At 35.9% G+C, this 14,265-nt stretch overlaps 1 protein-coding gene across 2 annotated transcripts in view; it reads right to left on the reverse strand.

Annotated features, from left to right (window-relative positions):
- LOC136033626 (bromodomain-containing protein 7-like) overlaps positions 1–14,265 on the reverse strand; it is an 80,849-nt gene that overhangs the window by 21,246 nt on the left and 45,338 nt on the right. For both annotated transcript variants that reach the window (XM_065714425.1, XM_065714426.1), the window contains exons 5-6: positions 6,187–6,298; positions 1,678–1,867 (exon numbers count right to left, since the gene is read on the reverse strand). In XM_065714425.1, coding sequence (XP_065570497.1) covers positions 1,678–1,867; positions 6,187–6,298 — 302 coding nt within the window. The remainder of the gene's footprint in view (positions 1–1,677; positions 1,868–6,186; positions 6,299–14,265) is intronic.

Genomic DNA, 14,265 nt, shown 5'->3' on the forward strand with positions numbered 1-14,265 from the left:
CTGGTTCATAACGAATAATAATAAATAATGATTCATGAATGACAGTTTGAGAAGAATATCCAAGAGAAGTTGTTTGGGCTTTGTTCAAACATAAAGGTAAATTTTGTTTTTCGGAAAAACATTTATTTATTCGTTGATGGAAGAGAAGCATGTGTAGCTGTGTTGGGCTAATGTGTAGCTGTGTTGGACTAATGTGTAGCTGTGTTGGGCTAATGTGTAGCTGTGTTGGGCTAAATGCTGCGGTGAGCGGTTAGTAGCAATAGTAGTTGTAACATTTGTTTTCTCCTCTTCAAAGCAATGCCCCTTGGAGATAATACTTTTATGCCAACTTGTTTTCCAGTCTTTGAAGCACTTAGAGTATGCACCTTTTCTATTACTTCGAGCTCTTCCGGCACTTCTAGCGATGCGGTCTTATATGTTTTATGGATGAAGGATGATATCATGATGAGATGTCCTCAGTAGGGTGGAAGAGGCATGACTTTTTGTACTCAAGAGGTCATAAATAGCGACGAAGACCACACAGCCTTTCCATATCAAACTAGCACAACTTGTAAACAATAGGGAAATTTTTTCCAAGACAGTGGAATTCAGTTCAGTGAATATTTCGGCCCTATGTCCAAGGGCCGTCTTCACCACAACACCAGAAAAAAAAATATGTATAAACTTACATTAAAATGTGAAAATTAAAAATGTTATTAAAAAACTTTTTAAAACAGCCCTAGCATCCTTACTTCAACGAAGTTCAACCAAGACCTTCCTAGTCCTGGAAGTCCTGGAAGAAGGAGCTTCACGGCCGGGAAGACTGAGTGAATCCTGAATAGTGAGGTGACAGAGAAGCGTGCACAACTGTATTGGCCCCGGGTGACTTAATGCTGCAATAGGTTGTCACTAGTAGCAGTTGTGTTTTATAAACAGGGCAACATTTAAACAATAATGCCAATATATAAGCCTTCCTTCCTTGCCCTAAAAAACCGTGACGATAAACAAGCCTAGTATTCCACTGGAGCTGAACTATTCCTTCAAATGACATTATAAATGTCAATACTTTAAAACCAACGCCTCCGAAGCCTTCTATAGCTTCATTGCCAAGACATATTGACACCGAGGACAACGACGTGTCCAGGATTTTTATTAAAGAGGCTTTTTTTCGCACAGAGGGGGGAGGTACCAAACAAAATTAAAAAACACATCTAAATTTGTTTATGCACATTTTGCTACTTTCCTGCGAGTTAGACGAAATTTGGGGGGTCAAAACCAGTCCCCCTCCCCCACTGGATATGGCCCTGACATGGTTTATCCTGAAAAATTAACTGAATTTTAAAATTTTGGAGCTTTGCTCAATACCTGTTATACTACTAATATTGCTGACGATTCACCGTACCACCAAGCCAATTAAAGCTGAAACACCAGCGACAGCTCCTCCTTCTACCCCATCCGTTTCCAAGCTTAATTCGTTACTCCATCCTACGAAACTGCTTTAAATATATCCTTAGTGTTATTTCATTAATTAAAACTACCAAATGAAAGACAACAGAACGGTGGCCATGGAGGTCGGAAACCGCTCAGGAGTGTGTAACACCTCACCTGCCGAAGCAACTAGCCCTTTAAATGGGAGGCGCTTTAGCATTTTTTACAAGAAGAAACGAAACAGAAGTAGGAATGTAAAGAAAAAAAAACCTGTTTTAATTAGATTTCTTTTGTCTTCCTTGGAAGGTTCTAAGCGACTAGTCCCCTGTCCTGGAAGAAGCTTCGGCAATAAGGATCCAAGATTTACTGGTCTTTCCAAAGTTCCTGGTGCAACACCATCTCCAGGATTCAAAATGGCCAATGTAGTAGTACCATCTTTCTTTTGTCTTAAAAATGTGAGCTAAAAAAAATTGAAATGAATTACTACAAAACTAGCCCTGGCCATGCTTGTCCACAAGCTTTGCCATACCCTCTTTTTAATTGTTTTTTTCCGCAGAAATATAGATGGCATTTTTTTTTTTTTTTTTTTTTTTTTTTTTTTTTTTTTTTTTTTTTTTTTTTTATATATATAAAGAACTGTGAGCAGGCAAGACACAGTCGAGCAGCTTGACAATATCACAGTCGAGCAGCTTGACAATATCACAGTCGAGCAGCTTGACAGTAACAAGTAGTCAACTCGTTAACCGGATAAGTGTTAAAACACCCACATGTTCTTCACAACTAAAAAAGGTTAAGCTTAGATGAAAATATTGGAATAGCTAATGAAAAATTTGTTGCATATGAGTATAGAGCTCGCTGATAATTGACTCACGGTAATTGATAGTTATCAGGTACCTAAAGTTATCAGGATAACTGATAACTTAAGGTTCAACTGATTCTTCAGGGCAACTATGGAGCTCACTAATATTAGACTGATAGATAGTTAACTGATAGTTGACGAAGGGTTCATTTTTTAAAAAAATGGTAATGTCTTATATACTGCAATGGCTTTTTGGTTCTCTTTGCTCAGAAAATTTTAATTTAAGATGTCAGTGAGGAAATTCTGTACATGTGATACCCTGACGAGCCACGACATCCCCATGTGGCTTAAGCCCTGATAAAAAGAGCAAAAGCTACTGATTTGCTGCTGTTATCCAAAATCCAGTTTGGGGCATATAATGCTTTGGTTCGTAGCCAACTCTCTCCCTCTTAACCAGTTATAACCATTTTTTTGTTCCCTTCTTCCCCTCCTGAAGAAAAATATCCCACGGCCAAAAACAAATCATGGATACAACTTTGACCTTAATACCCGTGTGACTAAATCCATCTTGCTTAGTTCCTTAGATGTTTTAAAGTTTTTGATTATTTCAAAATGTGCTATGTTCAGTATTTGGTATGCTAAAATGTGCACTCAACTCTCCCAGATGTAATTGGGAAATAGAGCTATTGATATTGAATGCCTAAAATGCCTTTATTTACTAGCAGCAGGCAGAAAAAAAATACGAAAAGAAATAAATTTGCAACCAGAACCCTCCGATGATAATCCACAGACCTTACATGAGGGGGTCACTATAGAAAAAAAAAATTTAGCGTGTATGATGGAAGCGGCAGACATGGGCTAGAAGGGATCCATGTGAAAATGAATATATTGTTGGTATTGGGTGTTGCACACGGTTACCGCTTGAGCAACGGTCTAAAGATTCACGGCTTTGGCCTTCCTCTTGTTCTGCAAAATAGTTGGTTAACTTTTAGAAATTAATTTAGTTAAAATGACTTGCTGGAGAGTTAAATCAGTTGCATTGGTTTGAAGATGCTACGGGACATTTATGTAAAGGTTATTTTCACAGCCAACTCCTTCATTCCCACCAAGCTATATCGACTGGCTCAGGCAGTTTACTCTTTTCTTATTTAGTTCTAAAGATGTTTAAAAGCTTCGTTTTTTTCTGAAATATACTCCCTTTGATATTTAATATGCTGAAGTTTACTTTTTTTCTTTACAACCCATAGTTGGGAAGGGAAGCTTTTGATATAGAATGCCTAATATACCTACCTTACCCTGAAGGATCAGAAGGTAATATAACTATGAGTCAACCAAGTGAGCTTCGTAATTACCCTAAAGAATAAGCTTATTCCTTCCCTTAATGATGAGGCGATCATTAGTGAGCTCCATGCTTACCCTGAAGAATTTCCCCAGGGGACTAATACATCCATAAAGCTCACTCACAATCACACACTTATGAGCAACACTAAGTATCTTCTTATCACCTTCTTCATAAATAACAAAAAAGTTGTATATAACTATTTAACAAATAAATATCAAAATAAATAAAAACTTTATATATAACAAAAAAGTCTTCTTCATAAATAACAACGAAGATTACACTGCGTTTCACTTATTCGAATATTAAAAAATATTCTAATATTTTAAAATATTAAAAATTTTAAAATATTAAAAATTATAATCTAATGAGGAATTTTAAGACAGCAGAATGTGGAAGAAATAAACTGAATATTTCAGCAATTAATTCAATATGTGGAAGGGATTAATTGACTATTTATATCTAAAGGCCGTCTTCAGCAATATATCAGAGTAAAACAACCATAAAGTTAAACTTACAATAAAAAGAGAGAAAAATAAAGCCAAAAATAAAATTTTCACTGCTTCATTACTTAAAGCAAGCTCAGCTAGTAAAGTTGGACTTATTTTAGGTCATGATCCAGGGACTCTTTTTTGGTTTTAGTGTTCGCACTTTTTTTGTGTTTAACGTATATTTATTTTAATCTTTTATACAGCTGAAGATAGATTTCAGATATAAAGCCAAAACATTCAATTAATACCTTATATACTTCAAAGTCTTTAGAATTCCTCATTAAATTATACATGTTTATGGCTCGCTTCATCATATTTTACAATCCTAGAGATGCCAACCCCTAAATCTGTCAGAGTTTCAAACCAGAGGCGGTTCTGGTCTCTCTTGCACCCGGGGCAAAATCTTGATTAGACCCCCCCCCCCTGTCTCCCATACAATTTTCAGGCTAAATTTCAATAAAATTTTCATTCATTAACAATTAACATGTAATTTATTTTTGAACTATTTTAATTTATTTCATTATAAATTATTAATTATAATTTAATCCTTATAATCACTTTTTTATATTTATTTATATTTTGTTAATTAACTAATAATTCACTAATTGTTTTCATTTATTAACTACTCCCTCTACTTTATTAAAAAAAAAAAATTACAAAATCTATATATATAAAAATAAGTTGTTTGTCTGTCTGTCCACTGACGTCATTATAAGGATTGAGCTGTATGTGGTCATGAAGTTAGTCATCATATACCAATTCAAAAACGAATGTATTCAAGCCAAAGTAGCTGAGTTGGTAAAGCGTTATGTTCCAGGTTCTAGGTCCGAGAGGTTCCAGGTTCGAGCCTTGGCTTTAGCATTAATACAAAAGAAGAAAAAAAAAACTAAAAAAAGTATAAACTACAAAAAAAACTAAAAAGAAAATACTAAAAAACTAAAAAAGCTAAAAAACTAAAAAAAAACTAAAAAAAAGGTAAAAAACTAAAAAAAAACTAAAAAAAGGTAAAAAACTAAAAGCTAAAAAAGAAAAAAACTAAAAAAACTAAAAAAAGGTAAAAACTACAAAAAAAACTAAAAAGAAAAAAAAAGACTAAAAACTAATAAAAAAACTAAAAAAACTAAAAACTGAAAAAGAAAAAAAAAGAAAAAAAGGAAAAAAACTGAAAAATAAAGGAGAAAAAGAAAACTAAAAACCGGACACAGAAATATAAATGACAACCGGGACACTCAAAGAGAAATTACAGACTGGGACACTGGGACACAAATAACGACCGGGACATATAAATGACGACCAGGACACTCAAAGATATATTACAGACCGGGAAACCGGGACACAGGGAATATAAATGACGACCGGGACGCTCAAAGAGAAATTACAGACTGGGACACTGGGACACAAATGACGACCGGGATACTGGGAATATAAATGACGATCGGGACACAGGGAATGTTTGATTAGCAATCACCATCAACAAAGCTCAAGGGCAATCATTAGAATAATGAGGTATAGATGTGAATACGGATTGTTTTTCCCATGGACACAGACAATGGGATATCGAAGAATGATGTATATTCGCAAGTTTTACGTAGTTAAATATATATATATATATATATATATATATATATATATATATATATATATATATATATATATATATATATATATATATATATATATATCTATCTATCTATATTCACAGGTGGGACACAGGGACACAACTACAATGGCGCGTAACGACTTACGCGCGCGGGGGGCTTGGGGGGTGCGCGAAGCGCCCCCACCAACTAAGGGTGGCGCGAAGCGCCACCCCAACAGCTAGTGATTATATACACGTATTATATTATTTAATTGAGAATTTGCGCCCCAAAAATTTCTGCACCCGAGGCAAAGTGCCACCTCCGTAACACCACCTCTGTTTCATATATCAATGCTTAGGTCTTGCACCTACCCATTGGGCATGACTATAAACAACATATTGCGTTCCACCGGTTTCGGGCCGGGCTAAATAATAGTCAAATCTATCGATAAAAGGTCAAGCTTTATACTTGACAGGGTTTAAGATTTGGTTTTAAAGATCTTTCAACTAGGCCTATATAAGCATCTAAGAGTTGACTGTACTAATTTTTCGGAACAGTAAAAAGTCATACCTTTCCTTGTGGATTTTGTTCTCTAAGCTTCCGAGCAGCTTCTGCAGCAGCAGTTTGAGCTTGCTTCACTATTTCATTTGGAGTTAAATTATCAGGAACTGGCTCAAAAGGACTGAAAAATGAATTAAAGTGTAACATTAAGTTCCAAAAAATCAAACAGATAAATTTTTTAACCCGAATTACGATTGGGAAGTCATGTCTCCAATGACACATTGGAGAAAATTTAGCTTTTCCCCGGTCTTGCAATCTCTTCAACTAATTACAACTTATCACACACTCTTGAGTTTAAACAGTGATTAATGATCAATCTTTGAGCTGTTCTACACATTTTTTTCGTAAATAACGACGTAAGTAGCTTTAAATATAATTTTTGCAAATTATGTGATTTGGAAAGAGACGAGATGCAAGCTGCCATTTATTCCTTTTGAGGCTCAAAGAGCGCTCTCTTGGGTTGATCATTTTAACAAAGAAATCTAGAAAAAGTAGCCCTGGGTATATATATATATATATATATATATATATATATATATATATATATATATATATATATATATATATATATATATATATATATATATATATATATATATATATATATATATATATATATAAATATATATATATATATATATATATATATATATATATATATATATATATATATATATAAATAAATAAATATATATATATATATATATATATATATATATATATATATATATATATATATATATATATATATATATATATATATATATATATATATATATATATATAGTTACTTCGTGCCTACTGGCAGTAGAGCATTAGACCTTTTTGTCTATAGCCTTTCAAAAGGCTGTCTCACCCATTTGGTGTTTCTTTATATGTGGAGTTGGATAGAGGCCTCCTCCAAAATTCTAACTTCTAATATTACAATATAATTTTGTTCTTAGCAAAGCGCTAAGAATTCAAAATAAAGCTGGAAAATTGAATCTTAAATTTAAAACAATGACAAAATATGACTAGTGGGGGCTCAATGATTTTAAAGACATCCATAGCCGCTACTCTTTTCTTCCGTTAATGATTAAGATAATGAAGAAGTTTAGCGGTGATCCCCATCAGAGCAAGATGCATGTGATGATTACGTAACAGGAGATGTTTTCTAAATGATGCATGCGTTAATTACTTTAAAGCTCGAAATGGCCAGGATTTGTTTACTTCAGGATTTCTTTCGTTGTTATGTAATAGGATTTGTTTAGTTAAGCAGATGCTTTCTTTGGTTGTTTAAAAAACCTAAGGGTATAGGGAAAACCTTCAGGGCCCCACCAAATTACGTTTTCTTCGGTTGTTATGTAATACTGCTTTTCTTCGATCATTTAAAATCCTATGAGGGATAGGAAAATACCTTGATGTTCCTCCTCCCATCCACCCGAAACAGGATATCATTGTACACCCCATTCTTCTGCGGTGGATGTTGGCCAACGGTTTCACGGTCACAAAGATTCATAAAACCCTCTGGTTCAATCAAAAGCCGTATATAAAGACGTTTATTGACACCTTCGTCTGTAAACCATCTCGGGCAAAAACGAAGGTTGAAAAAGATATCTTTAAGCTTATTTGAAATTCAGCCTTTGGTAAGATGTTCGAGAGTGTGCACCACATGAGTTGTTGGAACGTTGTAACCGACCCAAAAGAATGTGCCCGAATCACTGCAGATCCAAATTTCACATTATTTAGGATTATAGACCCCAATATGGTCCTTGTACATAGGAAAAAAGAAGCGTAATTTTAAATAAAAACATCGCCACTAGCAGTGCCATATTAGAAATTTCAATGAAACTCATGTTGGAATTTTATTACAATGTGTGTAAGCTCCAACTGTCAAGGGAGGGATAAATTCAAGTTTATTACGGGTTTTCAAGTTTATTCGACGATTTAGAAAATGGTGAGCAAATTGGCTCTCGAATAAACTACACCAACTGGGAGGAGTCCATTTTCTCCGGAGTTAGTGAAGCACCAGTCCCCAAATAACTTGTTATTTTTAAAATCCAAGACATAGAGCGACTGGATATCCCAAAATGTACTTGCAGGTCCGAAGGTGTACTGTGTGCAAACGCAAAATGAGGTTATCAAAAAAGTCTGCAAATGGGTGCCTACACATTATGCGAAGGAAAATTTCGACATGAGCGTTTATAGGAACTGTATAGAAAACAGTTGAGTTTCAAGATCGAGTGTCATGGCCATTCGTTCTTTAAAATTTAAAAACTATACAGTTTGAGTGGAAAAATGCCATGTCTGACATATCGGACAAAATCTATATGCGCGCGGATGGTGTCAGAATAATACCACACGGTCATTACCTTACTTTAGATCGAGACGTATGTATAGAGTGTACACGGCAACCTAGTCTGGAGAAAGCTCTATAGTTGGCGGGAGAGAACCCGTCTTTTCTGTCCTAACAGTTTCTATCCCAACAGTCTTTATCCCGAAAGTCTCCAGTCTCAGCAGTGTGTTCTTATAGTGTTTTTACATGTTTTTATTGATTTATTTATTTTTTTTCGCAAGGAGGAATCTTTGTTTCAAAAAGTTCTTAATATTAAACTAAGATTTCACATGCTGTCAACAAACCCTCTCACGCAGCGGGCACCGCGGTTTCTGGCCCCCTTCGGGCCACCACGTTCTCCGTGGAGATCCGGTCGCGTCCAGCCCTCCTGGTGGGACCCATTACTAAGGACATTTTAAGTGTTGTTTAATGTCGCTCATTATTTTATGTAAATATGTTGAGTATTTATTTAGATATTATAGGAAATATGCATCTTATTTTTTTAGTATTTGTTCAATATATTGAGGCAAGGTTAGGTCAGTTGTATTTTGACAGCGAGAAGAGTAATATGTATCAATTTCAACTCCGTTCAGATCATTTCTTTGCGGACCTTCAATGTATGGTATAACAACACTTTTAACGAAAATAATTCAAAATCGTGATAAAATGTTTACATTTATTTCACATCCTTGGTAATTCGCAACTGCGGTTTAGGAAGGCTATAATCAAACATTGCATTGACAATAAATTCAATAATCTCCTATCTGAGCTTTGTTTAAGTTTAACTGAGGGCAACTTTCAACTGCCAGAAATAGTTAAGCAACGGACGAAGAAACATTGTTCACTTATACGTGCCCTAGCTTGCAAAAACAAAGGAGAAGTTTTTTAAAGAAAACGGTTTGTTCAAGCAGGTGGTAGTTCCTTTTCAATTTTACTGCAAATAACCGCAGGACTTGTAAATACTATTCTGTAGATGGCTAAACCCTACAAATCCATACGAATAAAACTCGCTTTTTCATCAAAAGAGCACTTAGAGGATAATCTTGATAAATTTATTAACAATGAGACAATTGCCGCTGATGAAAAATTAATTTTGCAAAATATCCTTTGATGTGTCGACAGGCATGAGCCCTACCATGAAAGACCACTCAAAGTAAATGTCATTGATCAGCCTCAACATCCAAGTTCTGAAGGTTCAATATCACCACCAGCACAACCAACGCAGGAAAAAGAAGATTTATCTAAAGCTTTATCTAATGTTGTAAACCTAATGGCTCAATCGTAACGTGAGCAAAGTAAAAGACTCTTGACTTATCTCGCTGAAAATGAACATGTACAAATTGGTCACAAAAAGAGTGAAGTCATAATTCAAGGCAAAAGTTACAATTTAATCCATTTGGTATCAGAATTGATTGCAAATCTAGAAGACTTGAATCATTCGATGGTCATTTGTAAAATTGAATCACGATTCGAAGACATATTTCTACGGGTACACGTACTAACACCGATCCATTATTTATCAATGGCGAAATTGCTTCAAAACTTGCTCTGGCTTTTGTAAAAAGCGCTAGTGCCATAGAATCATGGAGAAATCACCACGTAAATTAGAAATGCTTGGACTTTCATGTCTTGCATGTAAAGTAAATGGAATTCCAATCTACAATTTATCCTTTGATACATCCTATAGGATCCTATATTAATTTACAATGCAATCCATAGGTGGAGAGTAACAACTGTTTAAAAATGGCATAACCGAAGAAATGTTTGCAAAACTCACGGTATCATTGTATTGAATTTGTCCGGTACTCCAGATTTGAGTATTGTCCGAACGGATGCAGTGCTTTGAAAGTGTACCTTTGTTGAACCAATGGAGGAGGGTTTAGCATTAATCTCACTTAATCAGTTTGAGACCTATTGAGAAATTACCCCTGAAGGGAGTGTTCTATTAGACCTGGCACCATGAACACAAATCAAATTAGCAATGTATTCGATTTGGATCCCTGTATCTCCGAATACCAATCCTATTGCATACCCTTGGATTTCCTCGGATTTCCTATTCAAAATGCTAACAATACCCTTATCGTTGTCAATAGTGGTCCATCAGCTGTAAAGACGGGGCGTTGGCTAGGCATCTTTCAAACAGCGAAGAAAACTGAATTTTTTGATCCTCTTGGAGTGCAGAATGCACTCTACAAGCATCACATTAAAAAATTTCTTGAGCAAAGTGGAAAATCTATTATTCAAAATCGGGTATAAGTGCAAGATTTATAAACCAAAAGCTGTGGTGTTCATGCACTATTATATCTTATTTTTTGATGCCGTGGATATCGTTACGGTGGATTTGTCAGCATTTATGGTGAAACTCCTTGATTGAACGATTTTCTAGTTGAAAATACTCTTTCCTATCTTTAGAATATAAATTCAAGCGCTATAATAGTGAAATGCTTTAAAAATGTTTATGAATTTGTTTATTAATAAAACTTGCATGTACAAAAACATGTGACCTTTATGTTTATCCTTCCAGGTATTGGTAACCATCGGTATTGATAAGTGGTGGTAGCTCGTTAGAATTCAACTTGTATTCATCTTGGTATGCAAAGTCAGGGTCACATTTTGTACAATACAATGTACCTTCACACTTATTGTATCTCTACGTAAAGTCAAAAATACAATTTTGATTCATATTATAAAATTCACGTGTTTCAATTCGTTTGTTTGAAGCAATGTCACATACGAAAATATCATATGAAGAATCACTTTCTGTGACAACCAAATAAAAATCTGTAGGTTTATAAACAAAGTAGCCGGACTTCACAGCGATGTCGTCAAACCTGACTCTTATTATTCCAGCTGCGTAGACCAGGTCCTTCATCTCAAAACAATGTAAAACCATGACGATGTCAATCTCTTAAGAATAGACAGAAATCAAATTTAGGGTTTTTTGCAATAATGTCAGGGTAAGTATTTTCCCACTGATCACATTTATCATAGTGACAAATTAGAATATGGGAAACCTCTAGTGTATGAGTCACAAACATCTTCAAGACAGGAAATACAGTCTTTAATTTGCAATGCATATCCTCTTTGCAATTTACACTAATTGAACAATCAACAGTTTATGTTAGTCATCAATAGTTGTGCAATTCTCATTGATGATGACCATGATGACCAGTTGTTGAATGTACATTTTGTTTCAATGTTGACTGACTCACTGCTAAAAAGAAACTGACTTGCAATTAATAAAATGCAAGTCCTCTAGAAGGAGGAGTAATCGAGTGACGTCACAGAACATATTTAGCCAAGATTTAAGTAAACCCTCCCTATTACGTAAAATATGAAAAAAACTTCGTTTTCTTAAAGAGTTAAAGAGGCTGTGTCCCAAAGTCGAACCTTAAAACGTACAGGAATTAGAAGAGGCAGTTGGGGGGCTGCCGCCCCCCAAACCCCCAGCTTTTAAAGACTCTTTTGTACAGGTTTTTTTTTTTGGGGGGGGGACTTCATTGTTACTAATTACTAGTTTCGGCGCAATGGTTCTCCTGTCCTCTTGTGTTTAACATTTTTCGAAGTTATTCCATTATTCATTCATTTCAATTTTTTGTTAATTAAAAGAGGGCCTTTCCGAAGCCAAGAGCTGGGGGTTAGCAAAAAAACAAAAAACCTGTACAAAAGAGTCTTTAAAAGCTGGGGGTTTGGGGGGCGGCAGCCCCCCAACTGCCTCTTCTAATTCCTGTACGTTTTAAGGTTCGACTTTGGGACACAGCCTCTTTAACTCTTTAAGAAAACGAAGTTTTTTTCATATTATTTCTGTACGTTTTTCTACAATCCATGGTGGATGTAATTTAATAATTCCTGTACTCCTCGTACAGGAATTAGGAGAGGAACTTGGGTGGCTGCCGCCCCCCCCCCGCTTTTAAATCATTGTATAAAATAGCAAAAAAATAGATAGAATGACCGAAATGTTTCTTTTGCTCATAAGAAGCTAATATTCTGTTATCTCTCAAATGATAAGCTGTCCAGGTGTTATCAAAATTTTTTTGATGTTGTGAAAAAAAACCGCCCGTAAGGGACTTGAACCCTTGACCCGAGGATTAAAAGTCTCACGCTCTACCAACTGAGCTAATAACTTGCATGTGTGTAAATATAACTTCTCAATAGCTTTTAAAAATTTCAAATTAACATGGGCTCTTATGGAGAGAAATCCGTTAATTAAATAGCTAATGGGTGGTTTCTGGAAAACAGGGAAGGAGTTATCGGATCGAGCTGAAATTTCGCGGATAAGCTCCTGGGCCGTAGGGGACCTTAACTTGTGAATTTCAGCCCGATCGGACAACGTTAAAAGGGGGGGGGGGGGGGTTGGAGGGTCGAAACTTTCGGGGGGTTAAGATTTTCCTACGAAACTTTCATGGGCACTTACTCGGAGAATTCCGCATCGAATGAGTCTTCGTACACCCAGATCCGATGTCGGATGTGACCTGTAGGCGTCTAGGAAAAAAAAGTAAATGAATTTTAAGTGGCTATGCGTGGTTTCTGGAAAACAGGGAAGGAGTTATCGGATCAAGCTGAAATTTCGCGGATAAGCTCCTGGGCCCTAGGGGACCTTAACTTGTGAATTTCAGCCCGATCGGACAACGTTAAAGGGGGGCTTGGGTTGACAGGTCGAAACTTTCGGCCAGATTTTCCCCATGAAGAAAAAGTTGGAGGGGGATGAAATTTTGCAGGTTTCTTAGTTGGAGCTCGGGCTACGAAATGCATCCCTCCCCATCCGTCTGCGACCACTGGAACCGAAGATCGCTTAACATTGTCGTGTGTCGCCTCTTTATAGAGGCACGAGTGTGCCTCCTTGATTGACGCCAGCAACTTTTAGAAAAACATTCCTACTACATGGGCAACTGCATCTTACTGTGAGGGGGGTCGCCGTTAAACTTTTTCGTCATCTTAATCCCTAAAGGAAGAAAAGAGTAGCGGCTATGACTATATTTAAAAGCATTTGCCCCCCACTACTAATACGAATAATGCAAGAGAAACTGGAACGTTTATATGATGTTTTACTGTAAAGAAGGACAGGTAGCCGAAAATTGAGCTTTTTACCGCCCATTTAGCAGACAACCATATAGCAGGACACACCCAGGGTCGCGGACTTCCCGCCACCTGGTGTATATCACAGAACACCACATGTGCTGCAAATTACAACTGTATTTTGGTGTCCCCTAGAGATCAGAAGAAGTCATAAGAACAAAATTAAAGGAAATCGAAACTTGACAGGAGGGAGTGAAACTGTGGTGAGAGATGAAGGAGCTCAGGCGACTTGGACCTACGATGAATTTTTAGTAGTAGTAATGAAATCCATACTAATTCCATTCATATTTAGCAAACTAAACCTCTTTTAAATTACATACACCAAATCAAAAATATGAATGAATAATTGAGATTTGTCCACTGTTAGTAAATAAAACATGACTAAATATCGAAACAGACTTACGAATGCGCTGAGAACAGCGACATTTCCATCTCAAAACACGCCAAAAGAGAGGTTAGCAAAAATTAAAGTGTTTGCAATTACTTTTTCAAAAACCCTTTTCACGCTAATTGGCAACGCTGATTTTAGTCAAGAATCTATCCTGTCTTGTTTCACTGACTAGAATCGAATTACTTCATTTACACGCTTTTACGGATGAAACACTAGGGCGTTATCTTGTTGGGGAAAAATCAATACCTAACTCTTGCCGTCTCTTGGAAATTTGTCAAAAACTTAGAAAAGTAAACATTTAAAATTT

Source organism: Artemia franciscana, chromosome 12, assembly GCF_032884065.1.
Source record: "Artemia franciscana chromosome 12, ASM3288406v1, whole genome shotgun sequence".
Lineage (NCBI taxonomy): Eukaryota > Metazoa > Arthropoda > Branchiopoda > Anostraca > Artemiidae > Artemia > Artemia franciscana.